This window comes from Zootoca vivipara, chromosome 12, assembly GCF_963506605.1.
Source record: "Zootoca vivipara chromosome 12, rZooViv1.1, whole genome shotgun sequence".
In the NCBI taxonomy this organism is placed as follows: Eukaryota; Metazoa; Chordata; class Lepidosauria; order Squamata; family Lacertidae; genus Zootoca; species Zootoca vivipara.
In genome coordinates this window covers 49,842,600-49,866,226 of record NC_083287.1, presented here as the reverse complement: position 1 = coordinate 49,866,226, position 23,627 = coordinate 49,842,600, and the positions used below count along the sequence as shown (strand labels likewise).

Here is a 23,627-nt window from a genome sequence, read left to right as displayed (position 1 = left end):
TTGAGTGCCTGTGGTGCTGTGGCAACGTCTGGTTGGCATCCATCTTTCTCGGGAGACATTGGAAGAGTGTGCCTTCGGTGGTGAAGTCAAACTGCTGGAGAGTTACAGCGCCTGCTGTGGCTATAGAGACACGTTTTGTTGCAATTGTTGAAGGTTGCCAGCAGAAACTTCTGACAAATGTAGAAACAAAATGGCAAGGCTTGTCTTCTAATTTTTGCAGCTTATGAAATTGCACTTTAATACGAGCACGGGTGGCGCTGTGGTCTAAACCACAGAGCCTAGGGCTTGCCGATCAGAAGGTTGGTGGTTCGAATCCCAGCAAGAGAGTGAGCTCCCGATGCTCAGCCCCTGCTCCTGCCAACTTAGCAGTTCGAAAGCATGTCAAAGTAGATAAATAGTGGAAAGGTAAATGGCGTTTCCATGCGCTGCTCTGGTTCGCCAGAAGCAGTTTAGTCAGGCTGGCCACATGACCAGGAAGCTGTACGCCGGCTCCCTTGGCTAGTAAAGCGAGATGAGTGCCGCAACCCCAGAGTCATCCGCAACTGGACCCAATGATCAGGGGTCCCTTTACCATTAATGAAACATGCAAACCCTGAATGGGTGTCTTGACAAAGATGTACTGCCTTTTCGTACGCTTATCAAAAAGCTGGAATTATCTGACATGTCGGGGTATTCCTCCCACACCATGTTTATTTTTATTGCTTGCTCTTATTCAGAGCTGCCAGTGGCTTTCCATCCAAGGGACTGATCACATCCATACCTGCTTAGCTTCAACTATGCTGCTGTCATTAGGTACTCCCGGACTATTCACTGGGCCTAAGATGGTGTCCTCATTTTAAAAAAGCAATGAAAAGGTGCCAAATACAGAGCCACTATAATTGTAATATAGCAGGCATTTCTGTGGTACCTTGGCAGAAGAACTCTTTTCCTCTCTGTAGCTCCACAAGTCTTTTCTTTTCAGAAAACTACATTTATTTGCTTCATCTGGGTTTTCTGTAACCAAGAGCATTTTGGTTTAACGTTAATGTCAATGTAGCAAAGTAGCAAAAGGGATTTAAGGTCCCCCACCCTGTTGGAAGCTTAAGACTCCAGAAGATCAGCCTTGTGATTATGAAGAAACAATGGCAGGATAAATATGGAAAACCATGTTTCAGTTCTCATCTAATTACTAGAACTGACTGTTTCAAAAATTACAAAATTCCATGGCTATGGAAAACTAGCATATCACAGAGGTTTGTAGGTTTTTAGTTTTCAATGTCAGGGAAGAGAGAGAGAGAGAGAGAGAGAGAGAGAGAGAGAGAGAGAGAGAGAGAGAGAGAGAGCCCCTGAGCCTTCAGGCATGAAGTCTTCTATCTCCATTCTTCTGTATGTGAATATGAGCAACAAGGGACTGCTAGAGGAAAAGCAGCACCTCCACATGATATCTTCTTCCTCACTGCAGGTTCCTTTCTTCCCAGCCCAGTGCTATGATGGGAAGAAAAGCCCATCCCATCCCACCTGCTGATCGACAGAAGTGCAGAGGGGAAGCTGTAGGTTTTCTTGTGTGTGTGCTGCATGCCTGTCCACATTGCATGTGCTGCTATGAGTATAGTGCAATCCCCATTTTCACTTTGGCTATTCAGCCTTTGAGAAGAAAAATGTCAGCCGCCTGTGTTCTAATAAAAAGCATTTCCATGCTTTCTTATGCTTGTTTGCTGGAGACTGTGTTGCTCCTTTGCTATTTCTGGAGGAAACCCAAGTCCTTTATCATCTGAGAGCAACCTGTGTTGTTGTTGTTAGGCAGTATTATTAAGAACGATACAATGAAGTGTTCTTTCTGTGACTTCAAGTCATTGAAGTTTGATTATGAATTTTTTTAATATAAAGGTAAGGCAGCCCCAGCAACATTTCCTACAAGAGTGGAAATTTATTCAAAGAAGGAAAATGTAGGCATGAAATGTAGGATTTGTAACTGGGTTATACTGCTAAATAGTACTGCATGTCACTCAATTGACCACATATTATCAGCTGATAGCCAAAATTATCTGATCAGTCATATTGTTTAAAAAATAAGGATCCCACTATGTTGACAGCTTACCATTTTTTATTCCATTATGGTGTCATTTGTTAGCAAGGGCAATAGCGAGGCTACTTGCACTCTAGCCCTATCACAGACAGGGGCAAACCTAGCAACGTAGCAAAGCTTCTCTTACTGGCAACCTGAAATTATAGCAGGCTGTGTCCAAACACAAGCAGAGAAACACAAGCAGCCATTGGTGGCAAAGGTCACTGCCCAGAATTCAATCTTGCTTGTTACAGGAATCAAGGAGGAGGACCCTGTCAATAGGAACTGGCTGTCTGCTCCATAAAGTTCTTGCGAGCATTTAGACTGCGATCTTAGCTGTCAAAAGACACATAACATTTTTCTCTGAGAAGGCTTTCCCCTGCGGCGTGTAGAATAAAAGCAAGAGTCAAAATCTTGGGGAAACGTTTATTAAAAACTTGCTGGGGAACTTCCCCCCGTCCCCTGGTTCTTGAATCATCAGTTTACACAAATAGTCACTTTCAAATGAATTTGTTCTCAAGTGGCATTTCTAGAGATTTAGAGGAATGAAAACAAAGGCTGAAAAAAAATACAGCTCGCAAGGAATTGTATAATACCATTTCTACGGCATCCTGTTAGAAAAGGAAAGTTATATCTAAGGGAGGTCTACTTATATTCCCAAGATGACCATTTTCTATTTTTCTTATATTCCAGAAGAGATTCTGAATAAAACTTACAACAGTTGATGGATTTAGAAAAGGGCACAAACGAGTGACCTTAAGTCTCATTGCCAACCTGTGCCACAGGAGGCATTTAATTTCTCAGCAAAGTGCTGCACTTTGAGTATAGGCGCACAACCAATGGGGAGGCTTGTCCAAGTTTTCTTCTTAGTAGTAGCAGAGTCTCTGTACAACAGTTCCTTAGAGAAAACACACACGCTAAAGAGTATATACGTATACGTATTAACCAGATCTCCCTTCTCTAGCTTCCATTGACTTTTGCATTGCTAATTCCTCCTCCTTCTTTTTGTAAATCTTTAAGAGATATTCGTCAGGCTCAATTCCCTTTTCCTGTAATTCAGACATGATCTTTCCCAACCTTTCCAGTGTCCTTGCGCTCTGCAACTTCCGAGTGGTGATGTACAGAGTGAACTCTTCCAAACTCATCAGCTTACAAGTATCAACCTCACAGATATTTCTAATGTCTTTAGTTTTATTCACCTGTGGGAAGAAAACAAGGCCTGACATTCTCTCCAGGTCTTCAATACTAACTTGGAATTCCGGCAGCTGGCGGTCAAAGCCAATAGCGTCATTGGGTACCACGAAGGCCCCAAGTACCAAAGGATCAGTGGATGTTTCACTTCTTCGGGCCAGAATCACTTTGTAAAGATGTGAAGGTACAGCCACATCATCTTTTCCAATTACCTATCAGCAGAGCAGAGAGATTATATCACTCCAACTCATCTGAAAGGCCATAATCCTCCCAAATCTAGAACTAAAATTTTCTACATAATGTGCAGCTGCCAAACAGATTAAAAGGAACACCATACTGAAGACTCCACTACCCCAATATCAAACCAGCCGCAGTTCTCTCATGTAGAGCTGCCAAAATAAACTCAAGCTTATAATTGACAATGTTCCCATTCATGAAATACATAAATGAAATATGGTAAAAGGAAAACGTGATGACTATCTTCTATAGTTTAAAAACCAAAGACAAAGCCCATGGAATCTGTGAATAGTACAAGAGGCAATCAATATCAATATAATAGATTATTATTATTATTATAACAATGATATTGAAGTAATAGTACATAAGAATTTATTTGAAATGGTCTCCAATTGTAACACATGGAAATTAGGCACAATGTAGTCAAAAAAGCACTAAAAAGACCAAAAATATAAATTTCCTAGTGAAGAAGAATCTATTACAGAGTTATTGGTGAGATCTCTCAAAAGTCTGACAAGGAGACAAGAACAGATTTTGGAGAAAGACAGCACTGTAAAAAGCAGCATAAATTCTCTGTGAAGGCATGTTTACCCTACACACAATCTGGTTAAATAGCAGTGACCCTGCCTTCTTTTATGGTATCCTGGGAACAGATTAGCAGTCTCAATTATAAAGAACAAGAGGGACAAGTGACAAAATGTATAGTTTTCAGTTCAGGGCCATCACCTTTTCCAAGATACTGTACTGTATTCCCTTTCCTTCTCCCCTGCCCTCCATTTCTCATATCCTAACATACGCCCCACACAACAGTCAGTCAGCATTTTGTGATCATCGAGCATGCTCTTTTTTAAATTACTTTATTTATACTTATGCATCATGCAAACACTAAATAAAACAAGTAACTAATACCATAACAGAAAAAATACAAAGCCAGAAATACAAAAGTACAAATCATTCAGCATGCTCTTCTTTGGGCTGTTTTTTTAGGGGGGGGTGTCTCCCCTCCCTTTTTCTGGACTTCTGCAAACCTTGGGGTTCCCCTTAGTCTGCTGATGCACTCTTGTGCATGGATATAGTAGCTTTGGCTAAATAGATATCAGCTCTCAGAGAATGTTTGCTATAAGTGATTCTTTGATCTTCTGGAAAGCTGACAAGTCTACTGTAGTTGGTTTTAAGGGAGCCATGACAATGAAACCAGTTTTAAACTGGCTTATAATGGTACTGCCAAGCTTGGGGAAAACATTTTATCAGGAGGGTTAAGCAGATGCTGCCTAAATCAACAATGATGTTTGTCTTTTCCCCACAGATTGTTTCAGAACACTGATTGCAAAAATTTCCTCTTGTACCCTATACAACTGATTTGCCATTAAACTGATCAAAATGAAGAGGTGCTAAATTTGCTGTGATTGCAGGAAAAGAAAATATTTACCAAAGTTGGATGTCTTTCATTCATAACACACACAAGTTGTTTTCCAGGTCATAGCTGATTACTTAAAAACAAAATGGTTTTAGTATCAGTACATCAGACTTAGGACCAACACCCTCTGCTTCACATAATAAAGTCACATATATGAGAGCAGGGTTTTCACCCAATTTATGGAACTTCATATAATAAAGTCACATATATGAGAGCAGGGTTTTCACCCAATTTATGGAACTTTTTTCACAAGTCACTGCATGAAGACAGGACTGCATTTCTATTTGAAAGCTACTCTGGGAGTAAAAATGCTTTAAATAGGCACATAAAAGCACACTGGAGCACGTATGCACATATCTGAGGGTAGAGCAAGGCCTGAAAAAAAAACTGCTTCCATGTGACTAGGGGCTCCATGTTGGAAGTATGAAGTATATATTTGTGCAATATCAACCATCTCAGATGCTACAATCAGCAGTATCATCATCATGTTGGTGGTATCATCCCTGAGGGCTGCCCAGCTGGCACTGAACTATGACAAGGTCTTTCCAGTGGTAGCTCCGTTTGTGGAATGCCCACCTAGTGAGGTGTGTCCATATTGACTTTCAGAAGCAATCTGAAAACATTCCTGTTTAGCCAGGCATTTGATGGCTGAAAGGAACTATTCCTGGCAACCTTGAGTTCTCTGGTTAAGATAATGTTTTTATTACAGTTTTTAGAATATTTTTAATATTCCAGTACTGTTCCAGTACGGATGTATTTGCTGCCTTGGGCTCTTTTGGAAGGAAGGGTGGGACATAAATAAATAAATAAATAAATGTATTTATTTATTTATTTATTTAAATATATGTATTTTTTAAAAATAAATAAATGTAAAGGGTGATATATGCTGGGAGGGGAGAAGAACACTGGCAATGGAGGATCATCCCCCTGCTCAGTTGGAAGGATACACTTGTTAAAAATTCTGGAATTCTCAAACTGATCTTCCTCCTCTTTCATTCCATTCCATGTAGGAAGTCTTGAGTGACACACACACACACACACACACACACACACACACACACACACGGAGCACTCAGCTGTGTAGACATAATAGCTTTCTTGTTCTGTTCAAAGTTACAGAATCCGTTTTGTGAACAGCATGGAATCATGGAATCCTGGACTTCCGTGGTTCATGGGAGGGAAGTGGGTGGTCTCTGCTTGTAGGGCCCACCCACCCACCCACCCATGAGGCAGAGTGAAGCAGCCTGCCTTGGGTGGTGATATCTTGCGCAGAAGTGCCCACGCAGGTGCTCCACCCACCACAGGTGCAGTTGTGCAGCTACTGCTGCAACTTCCAGCGAGATCTCATGAGATCTCTCCGGAAGCTGTTGCTGTGTAACCCCAGGAAGTGAGGCTTCGGGCGTGGGGGGGGGGCAGCATAGCAAAGCACCTTCCCTATTTTGCCTCCAGTGGTAAAATGGAATGGACTGCCTCTGCCTTCATGCACAGAGCTCCAACATCCACAAGGATCCATCAGTGCCTCTGGAGCACAACAAAGTGGATAAGGACTGTGTACTTTTATGTGATCAGCTATGGTAGTGCTTTCTTATTTGTAATGGGAGGTAGCAGTATCTTGCACAGAAGTAGCGAAAATACCAATCAACTGACAAATAGAGCAACAACAAGAACAAGAGACTAACTCCCACCACGTGAACGGCACTGCAAAAGACTTTTATGATTACAGTGCATTTTTGAGACAGGTAATGTGCATTGTTCCACATGACTGCTCAGCCCAAGCAAGCTGAAAAAATATCAGCATGTTCATAAGCTATGTCTTTATAGGTTTAAAAGTAATGTCTTCATTCTGAGAAGATGTTCAAGCATGGGACTCTGGATGTTTTATGCCCGAGTGCCACCTAGTGGCTTTTTAGATGTAGGTGCTCTATTCAAGAGCTTGCACATCAATTTCCATAATTTAGATCCGACACACATTTCTCTCGCTGCTTGACTGAGACAGACAGAGAGCATATGCCCTTATGGTAAGTGAACAGAAAGCATCTGAAAACTATTCATGCACACATGTCTTCTTTGATTTGTGATCATCTATTCACATACAAGGGATGATGAGAGTCACCATTTGCATCTTATGCTGCAGCAGCGACACAGTCTGGCCAGAGAACAGCAGTCGCCTTTTTACAGTGTCAAAGACTTGTCGTGATTTAAAAGCTAGCACAAATAAAAACAAACTACAGTATTACATAATGGAATTTGGTCCCCCATCATGCTATCTAATTTACTGTTTCATTTGTACGATTTATATCCAGCCTTTCATCATAAAATGGCAGGTCACAAAATACAAAAACAGTCTTTAAAAATAATAAAACTTAACAAATATGGAATCTGGTCTTGTATACACTGTTTATTTTAAATCATTTTTATACGGTACCACCTTTCATTTTTAAAAAATAACCTCAAAGCATGACTCACACCTCACAGTGTAACTGAGGTGGTCTAGGAAGATACCATGGTTAATTGTATCACAAACCGCTGAGACATCAAGCAAGAGCAACAAGGTCACACAGACCCTGTCCCTCTTCTGGGTCATCCATTAGGGCAATCAAGGCCCATTCCCTCCTGGAAACTGGAATGGATCTAGAATGGGTCTAGATAATTGGTCTTCCTCCCACCTCAGAGCCTTGCAAATGGACTACTAAGTACCTTCCACAAAATGGGCACAGTAGCAACCAGATGGTGCTATAATTAGCAGAAGGAGAGGATCCAAAAAACACAGTTCATAAGGAAATGGAGCAAGACATTGCTTAGAGGGTGGGGAAAATAAGTGGTTTAATTCAGGTGGCGCTGTGGGTTAAACCACTGAGCCTAGGGCTTGCTGATCAGAAGGTCGGCGGTTCGAATCCCTGTGACGGGGTGAGATCCCGTTGCTTGGTCCCAGCTCCTGCCAACCTAGCAGTTCGAAAGCACGTCAAAAAATGCAAGTAGATAAATAGGAACCGCTACAGCGGGAAGGTAAACGGCGTTTCCATGTGCTGCTCTGGTTTGCCAGAAGCGGCTTTGTCATGCTAGCCACATGACCTGGAAGCTATACGCCGGCTCCCTCGGCCAATAATGCGAGATGAGCGCGCAACCCCAGAGTTGGTCATGACTGGACCTAATGGTCAGGGTCCCTTTACCTTTTATAATCACAGTTACAGGATTGCTGAACCTCTATCAATTTTGTTCTGCTAACTTACTATATATAGATTTGTTGACACCACTGGGTTAGTTTGGAAGACTTCAGTATTGTGGGAGACCACAGAGAGTGGCTTGCCACCACACTGTTCTGATTTTGCTGAGACTGGTATAAAAAGGAACAGCTAGCAGAGGCATACCTTTATGTTAGATCTAACATAATTACCTTTACCCGAGTTGATTTAAGATAAGGTGACACCTAGGCTTTCAACAAAGTCTCCTTGCTAGTTGATTCCAGGATGGCATGTCTGTTCCATCAGTGAAGCTTTGTCCTGGGCTGACCAGAAATGCTCTCTCCTGAAGACAGGAGGGACCAGCCACACCAAATGTGTACAGTAAGCCACCATTGTTCAGTTATGATCATCTGTTGTAGTTAAACCTTTTGGGACCAGCAACAAGATATGTTGCACCAGGACCTTGTGGGTGATTTATTCGAAGCTGGGGAAAAATGAGCTGCTTTGTTGTTTTTGTCTATGCTTAACCCACATAAATGCCCCAAATTCACCAGCCACTGCTAAATCTTATTTTATGAGATCCTGTGGCTGAGAAAACTGTAAATATTTCTGGGGCACTCACAGTGAGGGGTGCTAGCCCCATCACCTGCTATTAGCATGTGAGGGCTTTGTTCCAACCTTAGTACTTCCTTTGAGGAAAGTCTTCCCATTTTGCAGCCCACCCAAAGAAAGCAGCTACAACAGGTCAATAAAGAGAGGGGAAATGCCAATCTGCTATGACAGGTAAGTGTGCAAAGCGAATGATTACAACACAAGGGGGAAAAAGAAATGTGTCTGCATTTCTGTCAATTACTGAAAGTATACCTGGAACAATGTTTCAGTGTAATAGCTTCTCTCAGTTTCGTACTGCTGCAGAAATCTGGGTCTCATGACTTTGAATCGTTTGATGGTGTTTTTCAGCTGGAATATTGGTCAAAATTTCTAACTTTACTAGACACATACCACATTATTCATAGGACTGAATGTCAGGAGCCACTGTCCCTTCTATTCTACCCTACCTGGGAGCAAAATAAATTACCCAAAACAAACTGTTTTCACAATGGCTACTGCACAACCCTGAAACTGGCATCAGTAGACGACCTGACCCAAACCCAAATCTGAACTTCTTGTAGGTGTCACAAAAACATTTATTTGAACTTAGCATTTGGTGGTGGGAATACATGCTGGCAATATGATGGGGTTTTAACATTCAAGGCAGAATCCAAATAAAAGTTGGTGTGCAGTTAAGTAATTATAGTGCAATCCCATGTTTAGTCATGATTATGTTGAGGTATATGGGCCATAGCTCGGTGATAGAGCATCTGCTTTGCATGCAAAAGGTCTCAGATTCAATTCCTGGCATCTCCAGGTAGGGCAAGGGAAGACTTAACCTCTGCAACCCTACCACTAGACAGCATAGACAAAACAAACAAACAAACAAAAACAGCTAGATGGACCAGCGGTATGACTCAGTATAAGGCAGCTTCCTGTGTTCCCAAGGAGATCAAAGCAATGTAACTGTGCTGGATTGCATTGTTAAGACCCATTTATTTCAATGGAATTTAAGCATTGACTATGATTGAAAACCAACTGAATAACCATCTGCCTTTGAAACTATTTATTGATTACATTTAGATAAATCTGCATATTACCCAAATGCCAATGTAAGTGCTTTTTTGAAATACCGAAATTAAAATAACTTTTCATAGATCATAGAATCATAGAGTTGGAAGGAACCCATCTAGTCCAACTGCCTGCAATGCAGGAATATGCAGCTGTCCCATATGGGGATCAAACCTGCAAACTTGACATTATTTTAATATTTGATAAACAAAAACTACTTCTAATTGTCAGAAGGAAACACCATCTTTAACAACCTATTGTAATTTTCCAAACAAAATTAGTATTTAAAAAGCAAAAGTAGTCTAAATTTACTGTCCTGTGAATTATAAGTGACCTTTAATCAACTACAACTTTCATTGACTAATTTACCAGTTAAACCCTGTAGTCCTATTTATTCTTCACTTTTTAAATTGGAAGTGGTATCTCTGGGAGTATGTGAGCTAACCCCCACCCTAAACAAATAGATAAGGTTGACTAGCATCACATCTTCCATTTACAAAATGTGGGTTTTATGGCACAAAACTGGCCTCATTTTTATGGGACAGAGAATACACAGAACTCTCTAAAAGTATCAAGTTTTCCAATACAGTGGTACCTCGGGTTAAGAACTTGATTCGTTCTGGAGGTCCGTTCTTAATTTGAAATTATCCTTAACCTGGTGCCACTGTAGATAATGGGGCCTCCCACTGCCACCGGGTCACTGCTGCACGATTTCTGTTCTCATCCTGAAGCAAAGTTCTTAACCCGAGGTACTATTTCTGGGTTAGCGAAGTCTGTAACCTGAAGCGTCTGTAACCGAGGTACCACTGTACAAAAATCCAAATGGGTCATAGAGGCAAGTAGTGTTCCATGCTTCCAGAAAGTCATTGAAAAACCCACCACTTAAAACTTAGAAGAAAAATGCATTTTCACCCAGCCTTTCCCTTAAGTTGGTAATACGAAACATGGTAGAACTTTGCCTGCCAACTGTTCCCCAGATCAAGTGTTCTTTTATATAAATAATAATAATAATAATAATAATATATACTGTTTTAGCAACAGTATCATATAACCCTTCTCCAGCTGTAGCAAAGAAAGTGACCGGAAGAAAATATTAGAAAAATACACCTAAAAAAGAGATACTTGCTCTGTTGGCAACATAAACAGGCAGAGTGTAAGAAGAAATATATTAAGATCTTTGTGAGTCAGTGCCCTCTAGTGAGTGGGCAATGCAATGCTGCCACTGTAAACAAAATTAGTGGATATCACTGGACCTTTGCCTCAGAGATGGCAATTACCTGAGATTTCTGCAGGGTACGGTCAATAGAAATCAAATTTCATCAAGACTTAGCTGCCAGCACACATTATCCAGCGCTGCACACTTCGCCTTGCATCAGAGGCAATGTTGTCAGATGCATTAAAACAACATCCACAGAAACTCTGTGCGCCCCAGTGACCCTTTCCTTCCCGAATGTACTTTAGAATCCTTGAAATCTTGGTAGAACTCTGTAGGCTCAGAAAAATAACCTTATTCCACCTCATCCTCAAACTATGTTGTTCAGCTCCAGGCAAGGCTTTGCCACAAGAACTGCCATACCAAATCAGGCTAAAGAGCCATCTAGCCAAGTGCTCTGCCTCTAATGGCGGCCAGCCAGGTGCTTCAGGGGAGCTCACATGCATGATGGAGATAGCAATCCCCTGTAAGCCTACTACCCCTATGAGTGATCTAATCCATTTTTAAAGCTGCTGGTGCTACAGGCCATCAAAACATTCTGTGGCAGTGATGACCACCACAGATGTGGACATACTGCTCCACTGGTCTGCCCTGAATCAAATTTTAGTCAAGTTCATTGGATGACCTTAGAATTGTAGCCTTTTAGAAACACATAAATCAGAGGAATTAATTTAACTTTCAAAGTGAGCCACAGACAACATTATTGATACTCATTTTTAATCAGCTATCTAGGACCAGAATAACGAGAAGGTGGGGTCCAAAAAATCATTTAACTGCAGTATAATTCTGCAGTGATTTCTAGACACACTATCCTCGTTTCAGAATAAGCCTGTGGCTTCCTTGGGCACAGTGTCTCCAATGAAGTGTTTGGTTTTCCCAAGCTGTTACTTGAGCGATGACATTGACCATTAAATATCTTCCTGAAGATAACATTATTCTAACAGATATCACCTCAGGCCTGGCCCGTTCACTTGAGCTTTATTATAAACATCCTTTACAGAAGGGAACTAACATTGGTGCTGTGCAGAATTCCCTTCTTCATTAGATTTATTGTTCTGGTTACAATTGTCTTAAAACAATATGAAGTATCCACTACTCCATTACTCTCCGGATTCCTGTTGTTATTGGGTGCATTTTACTGCTTTTGTCCTGTAAACACACACCCAGCTTTTCAATCTCAGAAGGCTCTATCAGGAGGAGACTTCAGGGAGCTCCAAGTTAACATGAAGTGAAACCTAAACTCCTAAGGGGCTTCTGCTTGATGTTACTTCAGTATTTACTCCCACTTTGGTCATATGTACTGAAATAGGAAAACCATGAAAGCCAATGAAATATAGGACATGTCTCTTGACCTGGATATGATTGAATCCTTTTGTGTCCCCCTAAAGGTGTAGACAGTACCACTAGGCAGCAACAAATGTATTGTGTCCTGCCTTCATTGTTTAAGGTAATTGTCCTTGAAATTAATGATTAAATGATAACATATTCTTAGGAGATATTATTAGCATTCATATTAATTCTGCATCCCTCCTTCAGACATTGTTATTCTTTTGGAATGATGTTTATCATTTCAATCTTGTGTATTAAATAGAAAATCTGCCTGCTGTGTCTATCACACTCTCTTATTCCCCATCAGCATATAATTTATTTTTTAAAAGCATACAAATTTTCTTAGCAAAATTATGAGTTGGTACTGTTAGTGATACACTTGTTTATTTTCTCATAATGCTTTAAAAGCTACTAGTCATCCCTCCAAATGTAAAGAATATTTGCAGAGAAAATGCCGGTAATGCTTGAGAAATCATAGAACTGTAGAGTCTGAAGGGTCTGCGAGGGTCATCGTCCTACCCTCTACAATGCAGGAATCTCAGCTAAAGCATCCATGACAGATGGCCATTCAACCTATGCTTAAAATCCTCCATGGAAGGAGAGTCCACCACCTCCCGAGGGTGTCTGTTCCACTGTCGAACAGCTCTATCAGAAATTCTTGTTTAGTCGGAATCTCCTTTCTTCTAACTAGAATCTATCTTTTAAACTCTTTCTTAGAAAAAAATACAGTGGTGCCTCGCTTAACGAATGCCCTGCTTAACGAAATTTCCGCTTAACGAAAGGTTTTTTCTAGTGGAGGTTGCCTCGCTAGACAAATTCATTTTATGAAAAATTCGTCTAGCGAATCGCGGTTTCCCATAGGAATGCATTGAAATTCAATTAATGCATTCCTATGGGCAAAAAAACAATTCAATGCATTCCTATGGGATTCGCTAGACGAATTTTTCGTTATAAGAAAAGACCCGTGGAACGAATTAAATTCGTCTAGCGAGGCACCACTGTATATGAAGTTTGTCCGAAAAACCCTCAGTGAAAACAGCTGGTCAAAGTTCTTTAAAAACAACTGTTTATGACAGACAGGTACAGAAAAAAGTTTTTAAAAAACCTTGTCATTAAAACTCAATTAAAAATATTTGCTAAAAGCCCAAAACTGCTTGCCAAGGCTGGCAGGGGAAGGGTTTGTCCCCAGTGTTGTACTCAAAACTTTTTCAGATCAATAATTAGTAAAGTATGATTCCCCAGCATCCTTAGAAATCCATCAAAGAAGCATAATGGTTCAAAATGTAGATGATCTGACCTTCCTCAGAATGAAAAATCCTGAGGTTTCATACAGGAGGTTTGTAAGACCCATTATCCACATGCTATTCACATTTTTAAAATAAAGTGAACAGAATAATTCAACATCATTAACAGTGAAAGGCAAACATAACTGAATAGCTATAATTGAATAACAGGGCAGACATTAATTAATGTGTATGCTTAATCAGCTAATTCACAAGCCATTTAGATTTAAGGTTTTGTAGTTGGGAAATCCCCTCCCAAAGTGTAAGGGCAGTTCTGTAAGAAAATGACCATTCCTAGAGGGCTTGTATAAATTCCCTTCTTTATTTGGCTGGTTTCATCCACTTTAAATCTGTTGGGGGAGGCAATCCAGGGCATTCTCCAACTCAGGGGGGGGGGAGACTAGGGATCTGATCCATGCTTATTTAAAACAAATCCAAGCCAGTAAGCCATTTTTGGTGGCAAATGCTTCCTCAGGCAGTTGGATACATTAACACATCACTAAGAGCCTCTGAACAGCTCTCATAAACAGTGGGCTGCATCCAAGCAACATATTCACAAAGTAAACCTGATAAAAATCACCTTGTAATGTTTTTAATATGCCAAAAGTCAGCGTGAGAAATAATCTCTTTGACCATCTTGCTTTCTGGTGGATGTGTTTCATAGCAGAAGTATATTTAACAGTGCAATTCTACACAGTCCTGTAGGACTTTGTTCTCAAGAAACTGTGTATAGCTGGTGTGGGGAAACTTTGGCCCTCCAGATGTTGCTGAACTACAACTCCCATCATCATGACAGCTGTGTTTGTGGGGAGTTGTAGTTCAGTAACATTTGGAGGGCCAAAGGTTCCTCACACCTGGTGTATAGAGATGCTGCCTAATATGGTTTCTCACAGCAGCACTGTATTTATTCATTTGTGAGAGTGATACTATTTACAGTCTTGTTTGCAAAAGAATTCTTATTTTTTCTCAACATATTTCGTTTGATTCATAATTTATCTAGTCATTCTCATTGTTTAAATTAAACATAGTTAGGTTAAAAATAAATGCTCCAAGTCTGTACATAGACTTCAGCAATGAAATCCCCTCAAATAAGAGACTTTCAATGAAATATAAAGCATATATAAGAGGGAGAATCCAGAGTCTGGGAATTATGGGTGACAAAATTATAAATTTTGCATTTAATATGGGTTCAATCTGAGTGAAATGTAGAAGGAAAAATGATTGCAAAGAGAGACATTTAGAAACAAAGATCTGCTAGCAGACAAAAGTTACTAAACTGACATTCTCCAGAGAACAGCAGTCTATAAAGCAAGATGCTGTCATTTTGATTTGCTCTGGACAAAGATGGAAAACCTGCTCCTGCCTCTCCAGTGACACAGAAGAGATTCTTCCTGTTGGCATTCTCTTTTACGTTTTCAGACATACATTTATATTCTGCAAATGTGTCTCCCAAATATCAAGTGTGGTCATCAATCTGTATTTGCAACAAATGCTTTCACCAAGGCAGACAAAACGATGGCACAGACCTTGAGACACACCAAATTCAGCCAACAGATAGCAGCAGCTTCAGATTAATTTCTTTGGTAATGAGAAGTAAGTGGTAACATAACCCAAGCAAGGAGCAATGCCATAAGCAATACTTTGGGAGTTCCTCTCTTTGCTTAAGAGATCTAAAAATAATCACATGTCCATAAGGGCAAAACAAAAACACAAAAACAATAGTCTAAAGTTAACTTTAAACAGTGCACAGCCACTGGCTGAAAACAATTTAAGTGAGCTTTGAAGAGGATATGGCTGTAAACCAGAGCTAAAATAATTATCTATGCATGTTTATTTATTTTTTTAAAAAATGTAAAGCATGTTTTAATCTCATATTTCTAGAATTCACAACATTACTTGCATCATATTACGCAAGTCACAGAACTTCACTTTTCTGGATGCATAATTTTGATTTGTTTCACACACAGTAATCACAGTTTTGTTAAAAATGCACCACTTGATTTCTAGTATTTACTGTCTGCAGAGATGGCATGCACTGCATTGCCTCTCACTGTTCTTACTCAGTTCTGTTTGCTGCCCACAGATTGTCACTACTCCTTCCTCACAATACATGACTTAAATTTTGCTACTTGGGCCACTGGACCTATTCTATGCACGTGATCCCATATTTATATTCATCAGCTGAGACCACAAAGCAAATCCAAAAGCATTACTCACCAGTATAAGGCCTCAAATGGTGCAACCTTACCACTAGTTGTTATTGCCTTTCTCGCACATGCAGTTCCAAGTTCAACTCCTAAAAAAAAACTGCATGGCAGAAACCCCTCCAACAAAATCAAAGGGGACTTTGTTCTAATTATATGGCTAGGTTCAACAGCTTACCTGATACACAACCCGTTTTTTCCCATCATCATCCATCTGAGGTAATGTCAAAGGTCCAGAAACAATCCAGACATCTTCAAATCTTTCAGTCAGTTCCCGGCAATACATTTCTAGCCTGAAATGAAGCCAAAAAAGTTTAAACATATGGACTAGCTTGGGGCTGGGGCATTCCAAACATACCTACAACAGAGAAGGGCAGTGGGGCATATTAGGGGTGGGATAACATTTCCCAAGCTAAGTATATTAAGGTAAGCATGATGAGCAAATGTGAGCTTTAATTTTAAGTTTATTGCTGTATGGCGCTTTAGCTCGGTAACCAGATCACAAATCAGTTCTCTGCCTTGTTTGCTTCCATTCATATGTATCTTTGCACATGCTTGTGTTATTGTTTGCTCTGTACCATGGGGCAGCTATTAGTGGAAATTCTTTGTTTCCAGCATGTTGAGTCAATACTTTAAAAAGCCAATACTTTATTTGCACCTTTTATATTCAAGTTGATTGGTAGAAACAGTGCTTTGTTTCCAACATGCTCAGCAAGTAGAGGTCAGACTCAGAGTGTATCTGTTTACACTGAGTAGTAGGCGGAGACCCATTCCTGGACTCACCCACATTAGTAGCTACCAAATTAACAGAAACCATTATCATACTGTTTTCCCTGCTTGAAGCGAGCTAATTCTATTTCTGTGCTAGTGTGTGTCTAATTAATTGAATTCCATTCCATTCCATTGGATTTGTAGGCTTTAAAATGCCGTGCACTGTATGCCTTCAGGAAGAGAAATATTATAAATCTCAATAAATAAATATATGAACCCTGGACTCAGGCTTAATATGCCTGCCACTTGCCCTGGGCAGCACTTCTCTCTTTGCATAAACAGACTATAGGAGCTTTCAGGCTAGATCACCAGAATGCTAATATGTGTGCTCCTCCCCGGAGAAAGCTACATAGTTTCTCTAGTTTATTTCTTTATTTTTGATGCTTCTTCCCTTGCCTCCCTCTCTCCAGGTTAGGCTGACACATTATAAAAATGTTTAAAATATCACTAAACAAAATTTTACCTTGAAATTAGTTAATCTAGTAGCAATTTACCTATTCCAGAATCCAGCATTATTCTGAAAGTTCTGGGGTACAATGTTGGATAGATAAAATGTTTCTGCCATAGCCTTCTGTAAGAAAAAAAGAATTGTAAACTGAATTTTGGATGGATACCTAGACTTACTTAAATGCTCAGAATAAAGCAATCAAATGTCAATGTTTCTCTCTTTCAGTAAGAACCACTAAGAACATTCTAATACATTTACACACAGAACAACACTGCCCCAACATCATTCTGTTACATGATGTATTGCATTTCAAGACTGGTGCCTTCAAATTCAATCTGCTTTTTAAATTACTTACTTCCCCCTGGTCACTATGGGCTAGCACAGTCCTCCCCCAATTGTTGGTCTCCAGATGTTCTGGAGTACCTCTCACCATCTCTAATCAATGACCAACCATATTAGCTGGGGCTAATGTGAGTTGTAATCAGTTGGGTGTCAAACTGGAGAAGGCTGGGTTAGCAATATTTTCCAGTTCTCTCAAAGCACTTTCACAGCTCTGTCATTGATTTTAGGAACCATGGATTCTGTTCCAGTCCCATGCTTAAACTACTGCCTAGCTCTGCTGAAAACATGACGTACAAATTGTTTTTAATGTTCTTTCCCCTCCCCTTCAAACAAACAACAGGCCAAGAATTAAGTAGCAGTCCTACTGGTGAATATTTGTTATCCCCAGCTGGTGCCATATGGCCTCGTGACCAGCCACTCCCGATGTAGTCTTCATTCAAGGCAGTGAATATTGGAGGGATGCTAGGATCTGGTCTAAATTTGCAGTGTTTTCTGTCTGCATTGCCTGAGGAACAAAAACAAGTTGTTCAGCAAACCTTTTCTTTTTTTAAAAAAACAGAAACTATACTAAATGCAACTGACAAAACTGCAAAATAAACAGCAATCCTGAACAATATCCTAGAATACAGTCCGTTCACATGATATTGTGATATTGATCTCCATTATTATCCTGTGTGAGCTGGCAGTATGCATTCAAGACTCCCATGAAACTCTGCATTGCAAGGAAAAACCAGTAGGTGAGCTGTCTTTCAGGGAAGATTGTCCTCTATTACTGATGTTTCTTACTGAGAAAACTGGTAAGCCTCAGATGAGTTCTCTACTCCTACACACGTCATGGCACTTTGCCAATCACGCTGGTGCCCCTAGGCACCAACCCAACATTGCCTGCAGAGATCCACATGTTTAAAGGTCACAAAGGGAAGAGGATGTAGAAAGGGAAGGAATCACATGGAAATGAAAGCCTCATTAACTGAAAAAGTCCATATCAATGATAAACAAAAAGAAGGGGTTAATTACATCGATTAAAATGCCTACAAGCTTGAACCAAAACTAGTAGACATCCGTAGGATATGCTCTTAAATTCCACAGACATCCACTAACTATCTTGCACCTACTGTATCAATTTGAAGTCTCACCCATAGATGAAAATAATATTTCTGGGCTAGCAAGCAGCACCTTCATGCTCACATATGCTTTCTTCAGGATTTATAAATTTTGGCTGAGCTTGGCTTCTAGCAGGCAGTGAGGTTCAGTTTTCTCATGTCCAGATCCATAGAGGTAAAGTACCTGCTGCCCAGGTACCTGCTGCCCAGCCACTTCTGCCAACCACATCTATGAAATCTTGTGCTCTTTACAAGACTGAGATTGTTGCCCATTGACAGCTTGTGTATGTGGACAACATAATTTACCCACCTGACAGAAGAATCCTATGCATTTTTTACTCAGAAGCTCCACTATGCTCAATGAGGCTTACTCTCAAAGGTCCTATTACTCATGCACAGCCAGTGAACTGCTTCTAACCCACAAGTAAATTAATTACAAGTGATGTACAAATGCACACAAGAGTTCACTTACCCAAAGTCTTATGTTTGGAAATATGTTCAATCACCCACCTAGGCACTCGTTTTGCCTGATCATAAGATAATGCATGATTGGTGTAATATCTGATCTGTGTTCCAGCTGCAGGAAATCCATACTTTTCCAACACAGTCTCTGTTATGGGTTCTAAGAGAGAAATGAAGAGTTTTAAGGCCAGAACATGTGGGCTACAAGTGTAGCCAGAAAGGCATCAAATACCTAAGAACCCCATTAACAACTGAGAATTTACCCAAGTCTTACAAAACTCTTTTCATTTCTGGTAGTTTCAAGTGTATGAGGCTAAGCTCTGTTTCCATGCAAAGCACCACATACATGGGTGGTGCCAATATTATTGCAATGCGCTCTGTGTAGGGGTACCCTTGGGCCAGGTTGCGATGCTCCAGCTGGTACAAAATGCTGCAGCTTGACTGCTGATGGAGGCAGACTGCTGCCAGCAAGTAACACCAATGATTATCAGCTTGCAATAGCGACCCTTATGTTACTGGGCCAAGTTCAAGTTTCTTGTATCAATTTTTTAGGCCATTAACAACTGGGATCTAGAGTACTACCTTCAGGATTGCCTGGCTTCTCAATTGCCTGATCACTAAGACCATTAAGGAAGTCTCTGTTAGTTGTCCCTCATAGCCCAGGAACTATGCATTCAGTACAGTCAACTGATTCTGCGGAACTAATGATTAAAAATTCACCAGTTTTAATCCTCACAACAACCCTGTGAGGTAGGTTATGCTGAGAGAAAAGTGACATCATTAGCCCATGACCACCCAGTGAGCTTCTTGCCTGATTACTGTTATAAACTAATTATCATTAATATTATTTATTATATTTCCATACCACCCTTCATCTGAAGATCACAGGGCAGTTTATAATATAAAAAAACAAACATGCATACTGTACCATAATAACAAAAGCCTAAACCCCAGTTGAAATGGATTAAAATATCTGTTTCTTCCAAGAGCACCAGGATCTGGTCTGCAATCACCTGTTCAAGAACCTTTCCCAAGAAGGCACTACTAACAGTGTATAAGTTCTAGTGATCCATATTGATTACCTAATGCAGAGGCTTTAATGTAGTGGATCCTACTATCTGGAACACCTTTGCCCTGGAAATAAGGCATGCACTAAGTATTGCACCATGTGCTTTCAACACATGCTGAAAGCTTTACTTTTTACCCAGGCCTTCCCAGATTAGTCTGCAGGCGACGATTTATAGTATACTATGTTGGTTTATTTTATTATGTACTATTGTTCTGAACTTTTGTGCAATGTTTTGTGGTTTTCGAAATGTTAAATGGTTTATACATGTTTTAAAATAAAATAAATAATAATAAATAATAATTGAACTGGAAATTGAACCTGGGCCTCCCTAGTTCAAGGCTGATACTCTAGTCTAACCACTACACCACGCCGGCTTATCCAGAGGCATGTAGGGGCTACTGATGGAAGCAGAATAATGGGCTGGATTGACTTTTGGTCTGATGTGTTCTAACAGCAGAGGAGTCCTGCCACAAAAAGAGATAGGACCGGCCCAGGCATCACCCAGCAACAGAGAATTTGAAAGGGAGGTTGATGAGAGCCTACTTCACTTATCGCAAATTTAAAACTTTCTATCCTTTTTACTTTCAAAACATTTTAAAATGTTGTTGGGTTGAGAAGTGATGTGGGCTTATTGTGTACTTGTAACCTTTTGCCCACCACTTCAGATTGATTTTTTGATAACAGTTATACAAATACACTTAAAGCCACCATAAAATGAAAAATATGTCATTGCTAGCAATTTACTGCTGGTGTGATACAGCCAGACAAAACCACTTTCTCAATACAGTGCTGATTGATTTTCAATGTATACAGGGAGAAAAGAGGCAGATGTTATTTTTAATTCAGTTTATATTTAACAATTCAGGAACAAACCACAGGTTGTTTGGTTCGATTTTTGTGCCATGCTAAAAAAAACCCAGTTGTTTGCATTAAAAAAGTACTACTTTTGCAGAAACAAAAGGAAACAAATGTTTAAAAACAACTTATTTCAACACAAATTGTTATAAACAGAAAGCAATAGATAAAAGAAACCAATACTTTGTTCTCTTGTGCACAATTTTTTCAGACCATGCTGTAAAATGTAACTAGCAGGACTCCTAAGGGCCTAAAATGCCATATTAATGAAAGGCAAATTCACTGTAAATTTGTGCAATACTATTTTCCTTTAGAAATCGCTAACAGGGTTCTAGTGGCTATAGAAGGAAAACGTTTAACTAAAGATAGATAGATATGAATGGGAGACCACCAGGAGTCCCATTTCAAAGTGGAGTCTAGATAAATATCTTTTTAAAAAAATCAGTTTAAGTGTTGAAGAGAAATGTAAGCATTTGAGGAAATGTTAACATTTCATTTTCAGCCGCTTGCTGAAAACAGTATGCTGGGCTAAATGAACCTTTGGTCTGATCTTGGGGAAGGGCGATAATCAGCTCAGTCACACAGGGTTTCCCAAACTTGGGTCTCCAGCTGTTTTTGGACTACAACTCCCATCATCCCTAGCTGGCAGAACCAGTTGTCAGGGATAATGGGAACTGTAGTCCAAAAACAGCTGGAGACCCAAGTTTGGGAAACCCTGGTAGAAGACAAGCTGTCCCCAGGATATTCCTGGTTCAAGCCCCAATGGCACCTGCCTGAAACCCTGGGGAGCCTCTGCCAGTCCTTGTAGGTAGGCAATACTGAACTGGATGGCGCAACGGTCCCGATTCAGTGCAAGGCACCTTCCCATATTCCTATTTAATTTGAAACTGCGCCAGATCAACAATAAGGTAAAAGGTAAGCACTAGGAAAACAACACGGAAAAACCAACAGCAAAAACGTCATGAACAGCAGTACTGTAGTTTTTTGTTTTTGTTTTACATGGCGACCAAACAGCTACCCAAACCGGTGCCCGGCAGGAAAACAGAAAACTCTCCAAATTATCTCGAAACTGTCAAAATTAGCTGTTGCGTATTCCAGAGAAATCCCTTTATTAAAAAAAAAAGATGTAATATTCTATCAGCAATATGCCTCTCCGGTCTCCCTTTTTTATATGATGCTCTTTTCTGGAAAGCTCTGAGGGCGCAGGCCCGCCGCTGAGCTGACTGAGGGCTGCCCTCTATATACCGGTAGCAGGCCCCACTTTCCCCCTCAGCCGCGCGTCGCCAACGGGCGCCCTCAGCCATCGCTCCGGCCGCCGTGACCGAAGAGCAGAGCTCCTGCAAGCGAGCCGGGTCGGCAGTTGCGCCTGCGCACTCGCTCGCTTACCCTCCTGAGGCGGCGGCAGCAGTGGCGGTTGCTGTTTTGCCGAGGCGGCGGCGGCCGCGGAGCTCTCCAGGGACGCGGGTGGGAGGCGGGGCTCCCCGAGGAGTTTGCGGGCAGCAAGGGCGGAGGCCGCGGCTCCCAGCGCCGCCCCGCACACGAAGCCGCCGAAGAAGCGGCTCCGGGCGAGGCGGGCGCCCAGCGACCCGGCCATGATAGCGGGCCTGAGGGGAGGGAAAGGAGCCTTGCCGCCTCCGCCTGCGCCTCAGTCAGCTTCTCTTTGCTCCGCCTCGTGAGGGGAGGAAAAAGCGCGCGAAAGCCAAGCTCGGCAACGTCCTGAAGCAGGGCAAAAATCTGCTATCCTCACTTGTGCAATCAACTACTTGTGAGACGGGTTGAAGAAAGAGTCCATAAACGTATTTACTGCAGTAAAATGCGCCCGCCCCCAAGCAGGGCCGGCGCAGCCGTGGGTGAGAGCGGCGGAGCTGGTGGGCGGAGGCGGAGCACAGCCCCGTGGAGCGCGAGTTCGGCGTTCCCGCCCACCGCGTTGCGCCCTCCCTCCAGCTCCCCGTCGCGCCCTCGGCCTCGGGGCTTCTCCGGCGGGACAGAGGCTGCAGCTGGGCTGCCCGGGGACAGAGGGCTGCGTGCGTGCCCAGGTGTCAAGTCGCAGCCCGAGCTATTCTGGGGCGCCCTTGTGGCTCAGCAGCAGGGCCGGTGCAAAGGGAAAGCGCCGCGTCAGAAACTGGGAGCGGGGGCGAGTGGAGAAGGCAGGTGATCTCCACGTGCTTAGCGAGACGGGCTGCTCGACGCCCCAGCTCGGTCCCACTAGACCAGCCCTGTGGCCTACCTCGCGGGGTTGTTTTGACAAGGAAGGCGCACGAGAAACCCGTTTGCAAAGAGGGAAGGGCCGCAGGAGCAGACGGCAAGCCCCAGCTGGCGGAGAGGATCAGCAGCCTGTGAGGCGCGCGCGCCCGGCCACGGGAGGAAAAGGCCGGAGGTGGGAGCGCTCGGTATGTTAACTTGGAAGCAAACCTTCGGCTCTTTTGCCAGGCAGCAGGGGGAGCCACTGGTCTCATTCAGAGACCTCCTGCCTCTGGTCCTGGAGCGCCGAAAGGATGATTAGCCTCTGCCAACTTGTCTAATCCCCTTTTAAATAATGCTTTAGTTGAGATTCCTGCAGGGGATTGGACTAGATGACCCTCAGGGTCCCTTCCAACTCTACACCTCTAGGATCTATAAAGTCATCTAAAATGAGGGATCACCACAATCTGTAGCTGCAAAGCTGTAGCTTGAATGCCCTTTTGCTCCCAGTCTCCCTCCCACCCATTCTGCCCCTTCCCCTTCTAAAAATGTTGTAACCTTTCTGCAAGCACAACTTTCATAATCCCTGTTTGGTTTTGCCAATTTGAAAGGGGGCAGAGAGAGACAAGGAATT

General features: G+C 41.7%; 1 protein-coding gene across 1 annotated transcript; it reads right to left on the bottom strand.

The window, feature by feature from the left end:
* Positions 1-2,455: 2,455 nt before the first annotated feature.
* EXOG (exo/endonuclease G) lies at positions 2,456-22,666 on the bottom strand. The gene is made up of 6 exons (XM_035129957.2): positions 22,199-22,666; positions 18,899-19,048; positions 17,689-17,828; positions 17,028-17,104; positions 15,941-16,055; positions 2,456-3,447 (listed from the first exon to the last, which is right to left on the bottom strand). The coding sequence occupies exons 1-6, from the start codon at positions 22,404-22,406 to the stop codon at positions 2,986-2,988; spliced, it is 1,152 nt and encodes a 383-aa protein (XP_034985848.1). The 5' UTR covers positions 22,407-22,666; the 3' UTR covers positions 2,456-2,985.
* Between the last annotated feature and the right edge of the window lie 961 nt (positions 22,667-23,627).